This window comes from Phoenix dactylifera, chromosome 1 (assembly GCF_051530095.1).
Source record: "Phoenix dactylifera cultivar Ajwa chromosome 1, Ajwa_hap1_PhDact_Kaust_v1.1, whole genome shotgun sequence".
Taxonomy (NCBI): Eukaryota; Viridiplantae; Streptophyta; class Magnoliopsida; order Arecales; family Arecaceae; genus Phoenix; species Phoenix dactylifera.
Genome location: NC_143190.1, coordinates 49,207,479 through 49,228,949, shown reverse-complemented (window position 1 = coordinate 49,228,949; position 21,471 = coordinate 49,207,479). Strand labels below are relative to the sequence as shown.

The following is a 21,471-nucleotide window of genomic DNA, read 5'->3' as shown; positions in this document are numbered from 1 at the left end:
AAGAAGGTCGACCTTAGTACGTGGTTAAAGCTTGAGTCAGACACCTATGATAGTTGCTATATATATATATATATATATATATATATATATATATATATATATATATATATATGGTTACACTACAAAAGAACTAACATTTTTTGGCACTTTTCATACCGAAGCTTTCAAAATCGTTGCAAACGTGTCAGACAGGTGGAGGTGGGAGATTTTCTTTCCGATGCTTACCTAAATCCGTACCGATGCTTTTAAGTATCGCGTAAGTTTGCGTACCAACGCTTAAAAGCGTCGGACAATATAGGCCGACACTTTCTTAGGTCGGCTTGCTTTGGACTATGCTACTGCTTATTAGTCGCGTCGGCCCACGCTTGTCTTTGCTGACACTTTAACGCATTGGTAAAGGCGTGATGTGCCATGCCTCTTTGCTTATTGCTGACGCTTTAATGCGTCGGCAAAGGCATTATTGCCAAAAGCGTCGGCAATAGTAATTTTTTTAAAATTTTTTTTATAAAAGTAATTTTTAAACCTGTATACATTAATTTCCAACACAACAAATATCCAAACTAAATTACATAGATAACAAAAGATGTTACATCACAAACAAAAACTTTTCATTAAAAAAATTCATATTATCATATTTGATTACATTATACTTCAAAAAAATTAAAAACATACATATCAAATTTCTAAATAAACAATTTATGATGTATCAAGAATCGACGACATCATTATCTCTATGAGCAGATGAAATATCAGCAACCTACAACAAAAAAAAAGACACCTTAGAAAGTAAAAATACAAAAGTCATTATGCTCGTACAAGAATATATTATAATTACGTAAAATATTCAAATAGATTTAGTTATTTACCCAAGGGGGAAATCTCTACAAAAAAAAATAAAATATGGTCAAGCTGATCCTACAAAGATTGTATCTTCAACTCATGGCTCTGCTTCAACTCTGCAATATCGGTCCTTGACTCTGCCTCATATTCTCTATTTACGTCTCATATGTTTGCTTTATTTGTGCTATCTTTATCTTCAGAGTACAAACTCTACAGTGCTAGTACCTTGTCTAACATCTTGGGTATATCGACTCACTGCAGACAACTAAGTGGGGATAACTCCAACGCCATAACCCCTCACTCGACCATAATGCTCTGGGCCCATCAATTCGCCATAGACCTGAGCTTCGACGCGACTGGCCGCACCGGATGATAATGATTCTTCGATGCACTCTGAAATAAGATATGTACCCATGTCCTATATCTCTCTCAAAAAAAAAGTCAAATTAATATTTTAAAAAAAGTAAAACTAATAAATTTTTTTTTGAACAAATCAAAGATGAATACATATAACTATATCTCTCGACTCCTCCTGGACAAAGTTGTCATCTCTGTGGGCGTGAGTCATCCTATGAAACTCTACCTCACCAGGCTCTCTTCCATGTTCTTCTATCTATACACACGAAGAGTATATTGGCAAACTATATATTATCATAAGTGTTATATATTAGTAGAGTTTCAAATAGTTTCAAAAAAACTTACAAATTCATCTCTACGTCTCGCATAACTCTTCGAATCTGAAGTATGAGGAACTGCTTGAGATGCTCGTGTAGCTCTACCAATATTAGAATATGTCTGTCAAAATAAAAGTACATAGTATAATATGATTCAATGTATATATTTGCAATCCATATTAATAATAAAGATAATATAAGATATTGAAACAATATACGTAACCTGTCCTCTTTCAGAAAACCAGTAGTGAACAAGATCTCTCCACTACTGAGGGTATACATCAGAAGGACAAACACAAGCAACCTCCTCCTCAGTCATATCCTCGCGCTTCAAGTTCATTTCAATTTCGCTTTATATTCTTTCCAATTACGGTTGAGGGACTTTAGCACCCAATCATGGCTCTCTGGATGGAGTACAAACTTACCCTACAACAAATGTAGAATGTTATAATTATATTAAATCAAAAATTAAAATTATGGTAGTAAACAAATTAACATACGGAAGGTTTCAAATTAAAAAGAACAAATTCAATTCATTACTTGTATAAGTCTAAGAAGCTCAACCTTATATGGAGGAAGCATTTCATTCCACTTCATATAGTTGAGCGGACACAGCTGACCCTGGCATGCAACCGATCCTAAAAAGCTTGATAAAAGACTTCCAGCCCTTTTGATGGGCTGCCCCAATTCGTTGCATTAGATAATGATCTTGTTACCCTCACGAAGCTGCCACACATCCTTTGCTTGAGTGGGTCCCCATCTCGTTCTCACCATCCCTTGTCCATCTATTAAAATTAAATAAAATATGCATTAAAAAATTAAAGACAAATATGAACTTTAAATCGAATTATCCTGAATCTGAAGGTTATCCATAACAACATCCTCCCCTGGGACCTTAGCAGGAAGCCTATGCTAAGTTCCAGACTCGTACTGTTGGTGCTCACAAGGCTGCTGGGATTGATTAGAAGAAGATCCCACCTGAGAATGCTGGAACTCCATATCTCTAAATCGTTTTCCTCAGAGCATGTTGTTACCTGATATGCACAAAAAAAAATAATTAATTTTTATCTTTTCCCATCTCATGGCTCCGGCTTTTATTGATGCTATGAAATACAAGCTCATTATAAGAAAAAAGAGGGGTACTCTTTAGCAGACTCAAAAAATATTTCTATATGCATTCTACCTTCAACTAATGGTAGTTTTAATATTCACTAAACACTAACTTAAATTTATAAAAATGAATTATTAAGACTACTATAAAATAGAATATTTGTGACCTAGCATTTATGATCCAGGATATGCCCAGAGTATGACCACTAGACACAGATTGTCCTTGGAATAAGTCTTGAAAACCTTTCATGAAAAAAGAATAAACATTTAATCCAAAAAATAATCAGAAAATATAAAATATCTAACCAATCCTTAGACTCTAAATAGAGGGAGTTTCACTTAAATCTTGGCCTTCCATGGGAGTTTCACCAATCAGAAACATTTCTTTATTTCCCAATCACAATCTTCATTGGGTAAAAACCTAATGGTGCAATCTTTATCGCCATTAGATTTATTATCCCATATAATACAGAATGTTAAATCATTTAACTTGCGACTTCTCAATGCCATATCACTAAACAATTATTCTACAGAAGAATCATATAAAACACGTTCACTATGCCTACCACAAATCCTCCTCAAAACAAAGCAAGCTTGATGACACAACTTACATTGGAATAACTTCAGGTGAGAAAATTAGATATCATTTTCTTTTCTTAGAGCAATTTCTCTCTACCTACTAAAGCGAACCCTTAGGAGGAAAGAAAAAGCAGGAGAGGTGAAAGAAAATCTTCCGCTAAAATGACAAGTACAACTATAATACTGCAGTTTTATCTGAATTGATAAACAAACGCATTAGTTACCATGCCTGCAAACTTAATCATAATCATTAAATTAGTGAAGCTTATTACAGGAATATAAACAAAATAAGTTCCATAAACAACCAGAAAATTCAATATCCTCCAGATGCCATCTTAGAAAATTCATCAACCTTCCAACACAAACATAGTATCTCTCATGTGAATGTGCTTGACGACTGATCAAGGCGTGATTGTGCTCGGCAACTAATCGAGTCACCTTCCACCGGTTATTCTCATCAGCCATGAAACAAATTATTGCTTTGCATCCTGTTCTAATAATAATGTTTTAAATTTTAAAATAGCCCGATTACCGTGGAGTGTGCTTCTAATGCAGTACAAAGAGAAAAAATTAGGGATACAAATTCATGCCATACAAGGGTTATAAATTTAGGGATAGAGGTAGGTAACAGGTTAAAATTCAAAAGATTTTACGCTAACAAATCAAGCAGATTTTGAACAACTAATTCAATATTACATTATAGCTCCTATTCTTGTAGATATAAGAACACCAAAAGCAATTGAAGATGCATAGTGCAATACCTCGGGCGGAGGAGGACCTCAATCGGACTTGGGGCCGGTCGTTCGACGCCGGAGAGGAGAGAGGAGGAGAAGATCCTCGGACGGAGGTGAAGCTCAATCAAGGATTGAGGGCAAGAGAACAAATTAAAGAAGGAAAAAAAACCCATGAATACACGAAGGAGGAGGAGAACAAGGGAGAAGGAGGGAGAGGAGGGAGGAGGAGAAAAATACCTCGCGCAGAGGGAGTTGGGGTCGGTTGGTCAACGCCGAAGAGGAGGTTGGAGTTGGACGGTCCGCGGTGGAGAGGAGGAAGACGGAGGCTAGGGCAGTGCTGAAGAGGAGGAAGACGGAGGCTTTGGCATGAGAGCGAAACTTTTCGATGCATCTTCCTACCATCGGCATTCAAACGCCGGCTTTTTTCTCTTTTTCTGTGGTGTTACCTTCCATTTCACATGATCATCCAACTTGGCCATGCAATTATCCGCACCAGCCAGATCCCTTTTGTGCACCTGGCCTGCAATGGCATCTAAGGATCTAGATCCGCCACGTGTTTTTTGTTGCCATATTCACGTTCCGTTGCAATTCTTTTTTTATTTTTTGCTGGAATTCCGTTGCAATTCTTAACCAGCACCATGATATCACCAACACGAGAGAGACAGAGAGAGAGGGAGGAATCTCGAGGAGCACACAAGCGATAAAGGAACAAGTTCCGGACTTCCGACCTGAGGTGGTGCGTGACAGCGTGAGGCACTTGTGTAACACCAGTGAAAGCAAACTCACAGCAACCCCAATAAGGACGTTGCTGTACGCCCCCCTCCTGTGATTGCATTTCTCTCCCTACGCCTCCTCCTCTCATTATAACAAGCTTTTTAACGTTCCCTCGTATTATACTCCACCAGTCCTACCCCGCTCTGCACCCTGTCAACGATACATCCAATCACCCCCTCCCCATCCACCAAAATTCTACAACAATATTCAAATATTTAATTCAAACAAATCCCACTTATTAACAATTTAAAAAAACTTATCCTTTAACCAACAAAATAAAACTATTATCATCCACCGTGAATATTACATCATCATGTGGCTCGACTTTGATACCATGCACGTTCAAGGTAACAGAGGAAATTAACTATTAACTAAAGGCTACATCGATCTAGCTCTAATTACATCAGAAGAGGCTGGGCACGTCCCGGACCGGGAACTGGGCCGAAGGGATCACGTTGAGCCGCCAGGGGAGGTAGGGCGCCTCCCCCTCGTCCATCGCGTCGCCATACGTCTTGATAGTCGGACTCTTTGACGCCGTTACCATCGAGCCGTAACAACTCCATGGCTGCTGCTGCTGCTGCTGCTGCTGCCGCCGCTCGTACGCATACCCAATCCCCGTTTGTTCTGCCGCTGCCGTCACTACCGATGAAATCGGCGACGCCGTCGATGCCGCCGCCCGCCGCTCCTCCTTCTTGTAACGGATCCCGCACGCGTTACACAGTGACTATATTCCGGATAAAACTAGTCAGTACATAAAGGTATTCATTTGTACGCCGCTATGATATGCCGACTAACGGAGTTGGTTAACGTTACCTTGGGCCCCCGGGGGCCGTTGCGCCAGAGGGGGGTGGAGGTGGTGTCGCAGTTGGCGCACCTACGGGCGAGGAGGACGGGGTCGGCGCCGAGGTTGGAGCAATTGGTCGATCCATTGACTCCACCAGAAGCCATGGATGGTTGCTTGCTGGACTGAGACAGGATATCCCAGCACAAGCTGGACACGCCAGACGGCCGCTGGTTGAGATTAGATGACGGTGAGGGCTTGAGGGTGTCGGTGTCGCGGGTGGATGGCGTGCCGAGAGATAGGGTGCAGTCTACCGAGGAGGAGGACGGGATAGGATATCCGGAATCGAATACCTCATCCATGGATGATTGCTTTCCTGAGAATAGAATAGAGAAGGAGGTGCTGCCACTCCCGGCGCAAGCTTGGCAGAGGAAGCCACAAGAGCACGGCGCCGAGATACCCCCGCCGCTATGCTGGCCGCATTGGTGTCGCATAGTTCTAAGGCGAGAGAGCCGCTATACTAAGGCTTTGGAGGAGAATATAACTCCGTAAGGGATGGGATCGGGGAGAGAAAAAATCAGTTGGGGCGGCTTTTAAAAACGCAGATGGGAGCACGTGCTAGAAGGGCATCGGGATGGGAAAGGACGAGGGCAACTGCGAGCTACAGCGCGTCTGCAAATATAATGTGGTTTTATGCAGTCGGCCAAGCAAACAAGGCACAGCCGGGTTGATGGAATAGATTGATGGTGGCTCGGGAACAAAAAAATGCTAGTAATGGAGTGTGGGAACTAGGGAAGTGGGAGATCGGGGTTTGTCTGTTTTAAGGCTCTGAGGAGGAGAGAGAATAAGAAACTAAATAATTTATCTTAAACAATGCTTAGAACTGGAAATGAGCATATTACTATTTGCACAGCCGGTATTAAATAATGGTTGGATTTATGGAGATTGGAGAAGACCGGTCGGCAGCGGCACAATGGTGTCGTATGACGATAGAGTTATGAGAGTAGAGAGAGAGAGAGAGAGAGAGAGAGAGAGAGAGAGAGGTGTGAAGTGTGGAGGAAGGGAAGGGAGTGGATCCTCCGGGATGGGTGCACTGCCGAGGTGGTGCAGTGGGGGCGCGGCTCAGTCCTGGTCGGTCAGATCATCTCCTCAGTCTCACAGTCGGTGGGTGGTTTGGGCTTCGTGTACTCTCTCTCTAATCTCTCTCTCTCTCTCTCTCTCTCTCTCTCTGCGCGCCCCCCTCTTCCTGTCTCTCTATCTATTCCTCGGTATTGGCAAGGCCACCAAGTTGGTGCTTGCTGCCGTCCCTTGTTCCTCTGCACTACTTCTTATACAACAACGACGTATGACTGGCCTGGCTGTACGTGATAACAGCACGATGCATCACGACACACTGGAGAAGGAGGGAGAGAGAAAGAGAGAGCAGTGTGGGGGGAGGCGCAGCGCACAATGCGGGTCAGAGGAGACCGACGGGGTTGGTCGTTGCGCGGTCAAAAGAGCCCACGTGATTCCTGGAACAGTCTTCCAGATAATCTCACACTCCCCCGATCACGAGGCGCGGATTCACGCAGAGACGCCCAGCCGGAAACGAGCCAAGACCGGCTACACACCGAAGCTTTGCCGGCCCACCACAAAATCGGGTACGTGTCAAGCACGGACGAGCCCACCACCAAGGACCAGCAGCCCCAGAGAACCGGATCTCACGCTTGGGGTTGCACGTGCCAGTCTCCGCGTCCTACCTCCTCTAGCCCAGTTTGGTCACGTGATTCTCTCTCTCTCTCCATTTCTCTCTCTAGTACATACGTGGGACTTGGAAACAGTATATAATTAAGATAAAGAGAAAGGAAGCAGTAAAAGAAAAGGAGAGGGAGGATTAGGATATTATTATATTATAGGTAGCGAGGGCCTGGGAGCCTGGGAAAATAATGGGGCTATGTGTGAGAATGAGACGGCATTGGTCATGATTACAGGAGGCTTCAAAAAAGTGGGTCGGGCCAGAATCATCGGTCCAAGGACCGTTGGACCGGTTGGTCAGGGGCGGAAGATCCCGTCTTTTGACACCAATGAAAGCGAGAGGAGAAGAGAACATGGAGATCCATCGATCTATTTGATCGTATTTATCTGCAGTTTCGACAGGAAAAAGGAGCGGAGGCTACTGTGTAGCTAATCATCCCTCCCTGCCTATTGGCACGGCTCCGTGAGCTGTTTACTGCGTCTCTTTCCGAAGTCAAAGGGAGCTCGGGTTGAAGAGAAAGCGAAGGCCGGTGGAGCCCATCATTCTAACAGCCAAACCCCTCCTCTCCCCGACCGGATCAGCTGTCCCCTACGCCCTACCCACCGCCGCTCACACTTCCACCTTAAACCATTAACCAGCTTCCACGTGGAAGATAAACAATATATATATATATATATATATATATATTATCAAATCCAATATGTTACAGGTTTGGGTTATAGAAGATGCTGGATCTCATCATCTCGTAAAATACCATATATATTGATGGCTAACCAAGTATAAAATGCAGTGACATGACATAGCATGACCATGCATGTACACCGTAAAGATATATAATGGGAGCCGAGAGAGCCCTCTTAAAACGTTCATAATATTATGACGGCTGTTATTTTAAACACGAGCTGAAGAAGTACGTACACTGATGCACCGTGTTGTGCGCCACGGGTGTAGCAGCTGATCGACCCAGGGAGATCGCCGTCAAAAAGTTTGTCCCGGCAGCGGCCGGAGCCGGACCTAGAGATTGGCGTCCGGAATTCTTGAGGCTCGGGAGGTGAGAGAGTGTGCGTGATAGCGAGAGCGATCGGTTTTGGCGACTACCGCTTTCCAAAAGATGCCTCTCTCTCTCTCTCTCTCTCTCTCTCTCTCTCTCTCTCTCTCTGCCTATAAAATCCAATCCTTGCAAACAACGAGCTCGCATCGTCCCCGAAAAAGAGTAGTAATTGAGCCGGACGACGGAAATAATACTAAAATAATAGCTATCCGCAAAAGTTATCCCCTCCATCTCTTTCCATCTCTCTCCCTCCTTGATGACCGAGTTCTCTTGACCAAGGCGGCTGCAACGCTTCGATGTGTGCGTCACACACCCGAGCAGTCAATGCACCAACTACAACATGCCACGTCGCCTCACAGAAGCTTGTCACGTAATCCAACGCGCGATCTATGTCACTTTTCCTTACGTGGAGATTTCTAGTTGGTCGGAGCCTGGATTTGTTGGTGTGTGACACGAACATTCCAATCCGGTAGCATCAGTGCGGTGTTATGATCCACGCCAGGCGCCCAGACAGATGTACTGTTAAACGGCTTTACGTGTAACGGACCGTTGGACCGGTTGATATGACCAATCTGACGTGGTCCCTCTTTTGCGTCCCCACAACCTCACGCTTTTCCCATGTATCGGCGACCCTCCGCGGTTTCCTAAAATCGGTCCTCCCACTGACGAGATCGAGATTGACCGGATTCTCGGGTTGTGTGGAAGATTTTGGTGATGTGCCCGTGGAAAAGCTACGAACGTGTACAGAACTACCAATTGGAAGGTAATGAGCCCTATGATTTCCCTTGGAGACAATCCCAGTCGTGGATTCTATAGAGCCGGATTCCTTGCACGACGAATTTCGTTGGCTCATGATAAATAGTGTGCATGCGTAATTTGCACAGAAACACGTGCATACGACGCACGTGCATGCACCCATACGTACGTTGCTTATATCAATTTGAAAGCCTCCCATGTTCGATGCAACCCACCATGGTGATGATTCATGGTTGCTGCTTCACAGCATATCCACGACCAAGCATGTAAAGAGACCTTGAGAGTGACACAGGACCCTATGTGGAGTGCCTCTTTTTCTCATTGGGATGAGAAGAAGGTATCCAATAAATAGGGTTTGTGTAGCTCTTCTTACGAGCAAAACATGGATGGAGCTATCATGTTAAGTAATCAAAGAGAGGCAGTTATCTTTGCAGGTGAATTGCAGCAACGAGAGATTCTGAATTTGACTCTTGGATTGTGCATTTCCAGGGAGGTTTTGGATTGGACTTGAGATCTAACTAAAAAGACGACCATTTTGGTATAAATTGTTCCTAGTATTCTACTAGATAGCAATACTATATAAATATGATGTTGGATGACATTGCTGCTGCAGCTGTTGTTTTATTGATATGTTGATATATACCAATTGCAACTCGTTAGATGACTTGATGCTGTTGATACAATGGTTATGTGATTTTTCTTCTTAAATGGGCTTGGTTTTCAAATTTATCGAGGTCTGGCCTTCAAATTATTATTTCCACTTGTTAGCTTGGATGATTTATCGTTGAAGAGCAAGAAAACACATACCTTCGTAGCCTATTAACTCAAGATCAAGGGTCACATGAATATTATTTTCACATTGTTATTTGAAGTGACTATCTTTACATGATATATTCAATTCAGAACATATCCTTGAGATATCATAACTCGACATACAAACATATCTTTTTCTACGGATAGCACCTTCCATAAGAGTCTTAAAGGGCAAAGCAGGGCACCGACGTCTCGATCAAGATCAAATACCGAAAAACAAAAAAAAAAAGAAGCAGCAGAAGAAATTGACTCCATATCTTGTGCGTAATATGACGATTATTTCAGTATCGACACCGTTCTCCAAAGCGAGTAGATCGGCAGTTTAGAAGGAATTTGTCACTGATGTCTAAGAGGACAACAAAAAAAAAAAAAAATCCTTGCATAAAATGTTTGCACCTGTCATTTTCCTTTTTTCGAAAGCAGGACTCTGCAAATAGTATCTTTGATGGGGTAAAATTTTATAACCACACACATAAGGTCCAGACCCCAAAAGTCACTTCAGATATCAGGCTTTCATCGAACCACTAGTCCAATCGTTCCAAATGAGTGAAGTGCAATCTAAGCAGGATCACGGGGAATACCTGACTGTCCAAAGTACATATGTCATAATGATTCTGAATGCGAAGTTGGCTCCTAGCATTTGGACTAACCCACTTGCGGGTATGTCAATGGGCCAGGTCTCTACAGATTATATGCAACGATGTTGGATAGGCTTAACTCCAACCCAGTCCAAAACAGGGCCTGTGAGTCAGACTGGACAGCCATCAGAAATCAAGCAGGTCCAAATTAAATTGGGTTGGCTTTATTTAAGCTTATTATTAAGGAACTATAATTTATGTAAGCCCCTGGTATGCTCATCGCGCACCAAAAATTGCACCCTGCGAGGAGAGAGGCCTGCTCTGTTTCTCAAAAATCCAGTAGGATTTCGTTCTCTCCATTGTAGGAGTTTGTGCATTCTATTTTTTCTTCTCCAATAAATTTCAGTGGAGTTCTGTCCTTTTTTTTGAAAAAATGTTTGATCATAGGAGCAATTTGACACGAGAGAGCCTTTTTTTTTTTTTGTCCCCTTCTTTGAATAGAATGGGATGGTAAAACCCATCCAATTTAATTAATGGGACACATGAGATAGCTTATCCGTTAGGCATAATGTCATGTTTGCAGAGCCATACATGTATGATAATTGTCACTGCTCTTTCGTGGGGTTGTTGGCTTCAAGTCCCCATAAAAGTTTTTAGAATTGATAAGCTTGCAAAAAGAAACTAGATGAGCACAATGATGAGCTAGAGGCTTTGGTGCCGTGCCCAAGTTGCCTTCTCTTGCAACGTTTTCAAAGGCTCATCTCTCATTCATCTTGGAGGTGGCTGACATAAACATGAACCGAGATATCCATCATCTTGGTCAGGATGGTAAGCTAGAGAATTCAGAAAATAACAAGATATCACCTCAACCAAGGACTGTGAACCTTGTGGCAGCGCCCTCTTCTTCTGGTCCGTAAAGATGATATCACGGGTACAAGCATTACCCCAGTGCAGTGATAGAATGATGCCATGATGATTCTGTTGCTAAAATCCTTGTGTCGTTATATGCAAGAGGCTGCAACTGGCACCATGATTAAGTTTTGTTGTTTGACTCTGTTTGGTTGTTCATTTTGTTTGATAACCATGCTAATAAACAAAAGATGTTCTTAAGTTGACGGCATTAATTTCTGATCGAGGAGTCAACCGGCAAAACCACTAATGGCTTATTGCATTCGCCAATGTATATTTCCCTCAAATAATATGGCTTGAAAACATCAATATTCTCTCAGATCACTTTCTTTTATCATCTCCTCACCTTAGACATAGGAAAAATTACACGATTTCTCACGTTTAAGATCATGTAAAGATGGGGTTTACGATCGAGCATGGCAATCCAAGTCCTGGAAGTTGTTTTATGAAGCTTCTACTAAGAGTTTAGATAGAGAAAAGATTATTCAAAACGATGGCAAGTATCAAGAAGGGCTTAGAGGTTCACAATATCATATGATATATTAGTTTGCTAAAATTCAAATAGAAAGAGAGTATTTGAGCTTTGGCGTGCACTAGAAAATGGATAGGCGCATGAACTTGTGACAGACAGCAATAAATACTTATATTAAAACGCATGGTTTGAGGGTTAAACCAAAGTGAAGACAACAGGAGTAACCCAGTATCCTTGCTTACCAAGATATTCAAAGTAGACTGACAAATAATAAGATCCTTCAATCATTATGAGAATGCACAAAAACAAGGTAAGCACGGTTATAGAACACAAATTTATGTCCAACAGGGCATTCAATAATCAAATCCGGATCCTGGCAACTTGCTGTATCAGGTGCAAAACAGCTACAATTTTGAGCATAACAGTACAATATTGGTACTTCTCACGGTACCATCTGAAATAGCTCCATATAGTGATGAATTTGGAGTAGGTCATTGTATAACCAATTGGTCCACCTCGACAAATCTCTGACTCGATCAAAGCATGTGCAATATGGCTGATAACAAGCAACGAGTATAACAGGATATCATAGAATTTATTACTTGAAGACATATAAATGTGGCTACATTATCATTGTATCCACCATATTTTTCAAGGTCATATGCAACCTGTGACTTTTGCCTCCAAGGTGACAAAACTGGCTGCTTGACTGCAATTGCTGGATATCAGTCAATTAATGCACCAGAATCAAACTATAAATACATAACCTTGCCTCTACTCATCTACTATAATCCTGAACTCGCACAAGTAAGGTGCTTTCATTATCAGCATCTCCACATTTCTGAGGCGCACTTCACATTGCTAATGTCTTCATGCTTCCCAGTCCAACTACTTTATCGCTTATTAGTTTCTTCACCTTATCAGCATCTCTACTGTCTGTTGCACTTCCCGTTCACAATTTTTTTCAACCGAGTGCATTGCGCATACCATACTCCAGTAACATTAATTGTCGTCATCATCATTCCTCACTGGGGAAGTACTCTGTTTTGCTTGTTTTAGCAAATCCAAGTCCAATCATCATCCAGTGGAACCTCTTCTGCAGCTTTAAGAGGATGAGTTATGGTGTATCTGTGATGGGTGTCAACCATCAATGTAGATAAACTCATCAAAATGTCTCCAACAACACCATTCACTGGTTTTACCTCTCAGGGCTTCTGCTCTAACATCCTAAACTCATACCACATCTGTGCAAATCACCCAAGTCCGAGTTATCTAATCTGTTATATGGTAGATACATCAAAACATCCATCCATTGTCGATGCCAAAAAAACTCTGATCTAGATGGATAACCAGGTTCATCAAAGTTTTGGTTCTCGATGAAGTCAAATGTTAGACCACCAACTTTTTTCCTTATCATAATATAGAATTCATATTTAAATAGTAGAAGACCACTGTTTCCTTCTTCATGCATGGAAACCAAAAATGATGCTTTAATTCCATGCCCTTATAAGTTTGCTGCCTTTGGGCATCAATCTTGGTGTACATCAAATGTCACGAATCTGTCAACTCCATTACTGAAGATTTAAATGGAAGTGTATACTCCAACACTAAAAACAAATGTACGAATGCATTTGCTAATATTGACACGTATTAATGCCAATGTCAGACATATTTTGAAGTTTCTTTTTTTTTTCTCCTTGAAATTAAAAAATTGGATCCACGAACACAACCACATGTAATTGGATCAGGTGTGTGTATGCACGTATGTGCATAGATGAGTTTGTAATAATAATAAATACAACATAAATGTTATCTATTTGGCAACCAATAGTTACCACAACCATACAGTTCTCCGAAACAATCATCATTTAGTATTGAAAAGAGTTAGGGCTGCAAACGAATTGGGTTGGGTCCAGAAGATCCAGAACTAGCCCATCTGAATTCGATCTAGAAATGTTGATCCAACCTGATCCACTTATAAATTTTCTCCATTTGATTGAAAATTACATTTTTTTATGATCCATTAAGGATAATGGGCAGAGTTTGGTTGCCCTAGACCCAGGTCCTTTCCCATAATTCTGTGGTCGGGGTTGGGTTTGGATCAGAGAATATGAGGGACAATATTAATGCAGCCTGTTATATAATAAGACTGCAAAATTTTAGCTTAAATTGCAAAATTAACCCTTGAAATCTGATTTAATCTGATATTTTACTCTTTAGAACATCAGTGAAAGAGCGATTCAAGGTGGGTGGGAAGGGGCGGTGGTGAAAAGTGGAGAAAACAGAACAAGAGATAGTATGAGATAAAATAATAGAGACTAGAGGAACATCTGGGTGGAGAAGAGTCTAGAAGAGTTACAATGCTTGAGAGAGTACCGGTGTTATTGGGTTGGGATATCACCCAATCTGGGCATTGATCCAATAGGGGTGTTAAGAGCCTAAATTTTGTACCAAACCCTACCAATCCACCAATCAGGTTGCCTCCTGGTCCGGGTCTGGGTAGGTATGAAATTGTACGACACGTCAAATCTAGGGTATTGCATTGGGTACAGATCAGAAGTAGGCCTGAGTACTGAACGAATCCATTTGGACAAAAGTCAGAAAATGAAGAAAAAAAGATGATTCATTAGAAGATACTTTATGAGATACTCTAATAATATACGAGTAAATTATTTGTATTATAATCGAAAAAACATGACTCTAGAAGATTTTATATGAGATAATTTAATAGTATGAATAAAACTGTATATATGTATATTATACAATATAAGATACACATATTAAATGTATTGAGTAAATTGTTATGGGTAGGGTTAGGCATGTTCTGAAGCACTTCGTGGGTCTGCCTCAGTACAGCCAAAACCAGGACAATCAATAACATATATATACACACTCAAAAACTTCATTTATGTTATGCTTCATTTTCATTAATGACTGATGACTTATTAATAATCATTTGGAAGTGACAATAACATTATTTTGTCCCTTTGCAATCATTCATCTCATCTACTGCTCACAATCGTCTCTGCCAACACCTGGGCAAGCGGACAGCCCTCAAATGGCAGTCTTCCACCCCCAAATGGATGCTCTTTGGAAGTGCTCTGGCAGCCAGCAGACCTCTGGCAGCCGTTTGATAGCTTGCCTTTTTGTTCTCCTCTTCCCCTTATCTTCTGAAAGATGCTTCCAGTTTTCTTCTTGCTTTTCTTCTTTTATTCTTCCCCTCTATTTCTCCTCTTCATCTTTTTCGCCTTTGTTGTCCTTTTCCTCCTTTTTTTTTCAGATTTCCTTGTCACAATCTTTTCCTATGTCTTCATTAGTCTGAGCTCCTATTATACTATAGTGACTTATTTGGTTATCTATATGCATGAAAGGAAAATGAGAGCCCACCAAATGCTTTTTAGCCTTTTATGATTTTTCAAACTCTTTTTTCTTATCCAAAAAAAAGGGATCAAGTGCCTACATAAGTAGTCAGTCCACCTAGGCAGTCACGGGCCATGCTAGCTACGGACCACCTGGCAACCTTGAACATTCGGTCCATCTTTGGGCTCATACCCATTCCAAAAGTCTTAACAAAATCCAGGTCAGTTCCATGTCTAAGTGACAGTCCTAATAGAGAGAAAGTATCTATTTATTCAATGTTTACTCAAAATTGATTTTACAAAAACTCTTCTTCTCATTATAAAGTTAAATACACCACATGACTTCCCTAAATATGACTCCTAAGTCCATAATTAACTAGGACACTTGCAGACTCCTTCCGTGCACCATATAGTGAAAGGGCAACCAAAAACTTTCCTGAAATAGCAAAATTCTAATTCTAGGGAAGCAGACCATCCTCAAATTACAATCCTGATGAACTTAAAATTTTCCTAATCCAACCTAGGCCCAAGCTTGAACTTTTAAATGAAATTCCTACTTAAAATGAAACTGAAAACAAAAATCGCCATAAAAAATAGCCCCTAAATTAAGAATGAAAATCACAAGAAAATAGAAATCCCAACCTTCCTAAAAAAAGATGCAAGCATAGCAGATCACTGTCCAGCCCTTGGTTTAACTACCATTTAATGATTAGTCTCTGGCTATGTTTCATTTACCATATGTGGTGGGTACTATACTTTACATGCTTGCGCTTTGTTTTATATATGCTCAAGACTAAGACTATATTAAACACAGATATGCCTATTTTTATCACTTGTGCTTGTTTTATACACATTTTACCTTTTTTTGTACATAGTCCAGGGATAAAACATAAATTGACATGAAAACAAGGGACTAGAAAGTAAATATATGATCAATAGGTTGATCACTAAGGTGTCGACTGAAACAAGAGCCAGAAAGCAATTTCCAAAAACTAAATATGATGTCAAATTAACTGGAAGTGAAACAGAAAAAAAAGAAACTCAATCTACATAATAGGAGACTAAATTACATCCAATCAAAGATTCAAGTGCTGATGTAACTGGGTGTGCCAACTAGTGGCTGGCAAAGTATGTATTGTTCCATGCCATGCCAAAACAACAACTAAAATAAAATAAATAAAGCAGAAGAAGTGGCACCATACTGAGCAGTATAAAGACATATAGACCTGTCCTCACAAGGTATGAAGGGGCACGTGTTATTGGTGCCAACACTATGTTGACACTGCACAGCATGATATGATTGGCACTTGAATCCTTGAATCAAAGATCTTCTAGGTATCGGCAACAATAATTACGTTTTATTACAATTCTCATGTAGGTTAAAAAAACAAGAAAAAAGATATGTACATTATAACTTCCGTAAGTTAAATCCATTATTCTGCATTATAGCTTAACACCACATTATTGATCACTGTTAAAAACAGGATAATTTCAGAGCATCCAACTCAGATATGCGAAGGCCTAACGAAAAGGCCACTCTAGTGATAACAATGATTAAATGGCCTTTATGCCTACTTCAACATAGCATTTGTTAATTTTCCTCATTGAACTTGACTAACTAAACATATACAAGGTTGGGCAGGGTATTGTGGGGCCTGGTTAGCTATGGGAGCTACCTAACCCATAACCTTCTACATGTTATTCAGATCCGGTTGAGTCAGGATGGGGTCAAAAAATGAAAGATGGAGTCTAAATCAGGACCTGGCCCAACCAATGATTTTATATGGGTTAGGTTGGGTTGGATCGGATCTTACTAGGCTGTGGTCTAGGTAGGATTTTGATGGGACTTAATCCATTTGCAGCCTAGGAAAAAGAAATGAGATGATTACTGCATCTGTGAAGCATGTACTATATTCTTTTGGTCCACCGAAGAATGAAATCCAAATGGACCCTAAGTAAATTTCATTTATATCTCATAACCATATTCCTAGAATTTCTTAAATATGATTTGCCATTAATCTAGTGGATTAAAGATAGAAAAATGAAAACAAGAAATTATCGATTTTTTCGGTTTATGGCATCAAAGAAGAAAATCCAAGTGGATCATAGGTAAATTCCATCTATGACTCATAAATATATTCCTAGAATTTCTTACATATGATTTGCCAATAATCTAGTGAATAGAGAAATGAATATAAGATATTATTTATTTTTTGTTCTACAGAATTCTGGAATTTCTTCATGTAAGATCGAATTTCTTCATCAGAGTAATCAAGTTTAATCCAGCAGTTATCGATTCTATCTGGTTGTCAGCATGCATCAGATATCTGTATCCAAGCAGAACAATCCTAGAGATATAGGATATGGCTAGCAGTTGGCTGCACATATAAAAATCAAAAAATATTGTAGGCATAATATTGAAAATTGTAGATAGAATACTCAGCATAAAGATATCACAAATTTGTGATGTTATTAACTAAAGATAGAATACTCAGCAATCTTGCAGAGATTGTTGATGCGAAACTGAAAGAACTAAGTGCCTCCCAGAATTCCCTTTCTAAAGGTATTAACAAGTATGATTAGAAAAAAAGCTCATTACCACAAATACACAGACAACGACAATATTACCTCTCTCACAGCATTTGTTGCTTCAGGACGGTGCCCTACCATTTTACTAGCAACTGACAAGAGGAAGATGAAAAAAACTATTCAGAATTCAGTTGTTCTGGTGCTGGTTGGTCAAGTTCATAGTTCATACAGTCAAGTCCTGAATAAAGGTAAAGAATAATTAAAGACTACAAAGAATATAAGATTGAGAAAATATCATTATTATAACTCAGAAGGAAATACCGAGATCTACATTCTGATATGGTATTTGCAAATCCCACCAACAATCAGTGATCTTGAAATGCATGCCATAAATTTGACGTGCAGCTACCATGGTACTTACACCTTGTATACCCTCATAATCATGCATCGTGTAATGCTCCTACCCACCTCCATCCCTTTTTTACTTCTTTGGGTACCATCCTTGTTGTTTGAACTCAAGATTGCAGCTAATAAGCTTTAAAAAGTGCCCATGGTATTGTCGAAGCTGGGCTACCACACAGTGAATATTCAGTACACAACAGCATAAATGGATAAATATCCAATTAGTATTTTAGAAAAATATTAAAATAAATAAGTTTGATGACAATAGATAGGATTAAGAATATACTTCCACCATTATTTTATTCTTTTCTATTATGCAAATGCTATAACTTACAATCCACCATGCAGCCTAGCCGCATATTGGGACTGCATTGTTCCGTTGTGGTGCAGTCACGACACCACATTCACATAATGGGTGCATATGCAGCTCTGTAGACTGCATTTTAAGGTAGTAACACTGCAGCTTCTTTTCAATAGCAGAAAAATGTGAAGATTCTGAAGTTGCTCTATGCTCAGATAGGAGCATCCCCCTTCAATCAAAATTTATGCTGTTAGAGAGTCTTGAGTGTTTTAAGTTCATCTTTCTCTTGTTACATCCAGCTTTAATAACTCTATATCGGTATGATCTCTCATCAAGCTCATCAGTCAACTATACTGTCCCAGTAAATTCAGTCACATAAGTAATCCGGAACAGGTATCTATCCTTTCATAAATCACTTTGCAACTCTGATCCTACTATTTATGATATGGAGAGATAAAATCATGATACCAAAATTGGATGATAAAAGTTTGTACTGCTTGATTCATTGCACAATTGATTGTCAATTGGTTTTGTTTGGGCACCATAACAAAGATTTAGGCAAAACTAAAGTACGCTATCTCAGTACCAGACCCTGTATCAGTGCCACCTGTCATTGTCGATATTCTCAATACGGGGGCCAGTTCGGCGTATCGACACTCGGTACACCTTCCATACCGTGTACCGAAACCAAACCAGTATGGTACGGTGTGCCCCATATTATCCAGTTCAGTATGGTATGGTGCAGCATAGGCAAAACCAAATAGTTTGGCTTAAAACAAGTCATTACAATATTTTAAGCTGATAGAGATAAGACTTCTCTTACTAGACACGAGCAAAATCTTCATATTACAAAAGTAATAAAAAAGGAGAGGAAAAAAGGTTTTGACATATGATAATTAAAACAATACTCCCATATCCCCTCTATTTCAAATTTTTATCATGCATGTCTCATTTTTTAGTTTAAAATCATGTGACGCTAATCTAATGCACAGTTTCCACTCATATTGGGGAGGTGCCAACATGGCTGGGGTCCATGCAACCTCAGTGGTGAATAAAGAAGGAATTGGAACTGCACTTGTTGCAGGTAAACAGGAGGCCTAATATATTTAAGAATATTTTGGATCAATGGATGCATGAACTCAAATTGACAAGTATTGTGCTCAAAAACAACTTAAAAGAAAGAAAATGAAATATATAGTTTGCAGTATGTTTTCTCATTCCAACTCATTCTGTTGTAAAACTTATTTCCAGCGAACAGTTTTTTGCATACTATCACGATTACTACCAAGTAAAGCCAATTTCTCTGAAGGGCCAAAATTTATCTACCAGATATGGTGAATCCCTCAAAATTTGACTCCTAAAAATAAAAACACTCTTGTAATTAATAAGATAGACCAGTTCATTGTTTTCATTGGGATTGTTCTAAGAGGATTTACTTTATAATGCTTCAGTTATATGCAACCTTCAGTCATATGCAACCTCCATTAAATCAGCCAATTCAACAACAGTTACTGAATGTATGACTATTCTCAAATGACATACCACTTAAATCCTATACTGCAATATCTTTTGTCATAAGAGATCAAAGTGTTTTCCACATAATGCAAGGAATCATCTCCAATCCATATATACCTGCATTGATGCCTCAAGAAATTGAATCAGATGTCATTAAGTGGACCACTAAATATCAAGAGCCAAAATAAACTACGAAGAAACTAGGACGCTAGCCTCCAACCTTCTAAGCATCGAGGCATCCAGCTGATAAATCATTAAACACTACAGATCTTTAATATTGTCATAAAGATCTCCATCCACTTTCTTCATTTTATAGACATTTAATCTCTCCATTGAGGACTAGATTTTGGTCTTTAGTCTTTACAATATTGTGTCTTATGTACTTATATAATACAAGTGTGTCTACCTCTACACCACTTGCATTGACTTGTTGCAGTACATCTCAGCTTACAATAATGCGTATCTCTTTAGTCTAACTGATATTTAGTGGCACAGTGAAGTATATTGCTCCCCCACATTAAACCTATGCTCAATAAATCTCATCCCTTTTATATTCTAAACACTCTGAAGCACTTCCAGTTTGATTGTTTTATTTCTATATTAGAGGCTGTGTTATATAGCAAATATGATACTCATGTAAAAGCGCCCTCCTAAATCAAACCAAAAGGCTAGAAATTAAGGTTACTTATACTGTATGAGCTTTTCACAGTAATACTAGTAAATGAAATTTCCAAAGTACTGACATTAAATGCATAACAGGTACACTGCAGTTAACAGGTAAACATAGTTATGAGCTTCAATTGCTACCTTGTAATCATAATTATGTAATGTTAGTTCATATGACAAATTTATTTATGTAATGCATATTAGAACCAATGATCAACAGATATATGGGACGGACTGCAATCCAAATTTCTAATAAAAAATTAGAAATAATGTTTATTTTTCAAAATATATATGTATATAAAGTAGTTATGGTCCATACCAGGGAAATTTGATCAAAGTAGCACGTTAAGCATGCCAGAAATGGATTCCTTACTCTCTATAACCTCAAAGGTCAATCAAGCAATTCCCTCTATCACAAGAATTTACAACTAGGAAATCTAATTAAATATTATCATAATCTCTTTAAAGCAAATTTCTAATCCGTACAAGCTGCTATACCTTGTGCACTAGTCTCTGCACTAGTTTGATTTTTCTGTCATACAACCTCCATCTTGTGCACTACTTGAAGCACAGTCACACTTATCTAAACAACAAAGGTCATGATTCCTTCCATTTCTTTTGAGATCATTCTCTCATACGTCATGGAGTTTTACTTTAATTCTGAGATAATAACAAAAACTTGCTGAAAGAGCACAAAGAGGATTGATTAGCTTCACAAGATTATGACTATAGAAAAATAATCATCATATTCACAAGAAATGAGATGGGAAAACCTTATGAAAACAAGAGAAACAATGAAAACAAATCAGGCAATAGCCAAACAATCTATTTATTGAAATAGGAAACAACATCAAGGTTTATTCTTTATCAACTATAGTTCTTTAGAGATGTAA

General features: G+C 39.5%; 1 protein-coding gene across 4 annotated transcripts; it reads right to left on the bottom strand.

The window, feature by feature from the left end:
• Positions 1-735: 735 nt before the first annotated feature.
• Positions 736-6,508, bottom strand: LOC103718380 (GATA transcription factor 15-like). Of its 4 annotated transcripts, none has more exons than XM_088704885.1 (7): positions 5,525-6,508; positions 3,965-5,435; positions 2,493-2,548; positions 2,079-2,299; positions 1,738-1,940; positions 1,543-1,635; positions 737-1,453 (listed from the first exon to the last, which is right to left on the bottom strand). In XM_088704885.1, exons 1-2 carry the CDS (start codon positions 5,984-5,986, stop codon positions 5,115-5,117), a joined length of 783 nt encoding a protein of 260 aa, XP_088561011.1. In that variant the 5' UTR covers positions 5,987-6,508; the 3' UTR covers positions 737-1,453; positions 1,543-1,635; positions 1,738-1,940; positions 2,079-2,299; positions 2,493-2,548; positions 3,965-5,114. The 4 variants fall into 4 exon arrangements, with proteins under 4 accessions (XP_088561015.1, XP_088561011.1, XP_008805393.2 ...); XM_008807171.5 differs by having other exon boundaries at positions 737-1,635; positions 3,965-4,056; positions 4,175-5,435; XM_088704889.1 differs by having other exon boundaries at positions 736-1,635; positions 2,409-2,548.
• Positions 6,509-21,471: the final 14,963 nt, after the last annotated feature.

Bases quoted from the DNA above. Each gene is read 5' to 3' on its own strand.
- LOC103718380 (XM_088704889.1), bottom strand. From the start codon at position 5,986: ATGCGACACCAATGCGGCCAGCATAGCGGCGGGGGTATCTCGGCGCCG. The intron at 5,436-5,524 runs GTAACGTTAACC...TCCGGAATATAG, and splicing joins ACGGCCCCCGGGGGCCCAAG to TCACTGTGTAACGCGTGCGG.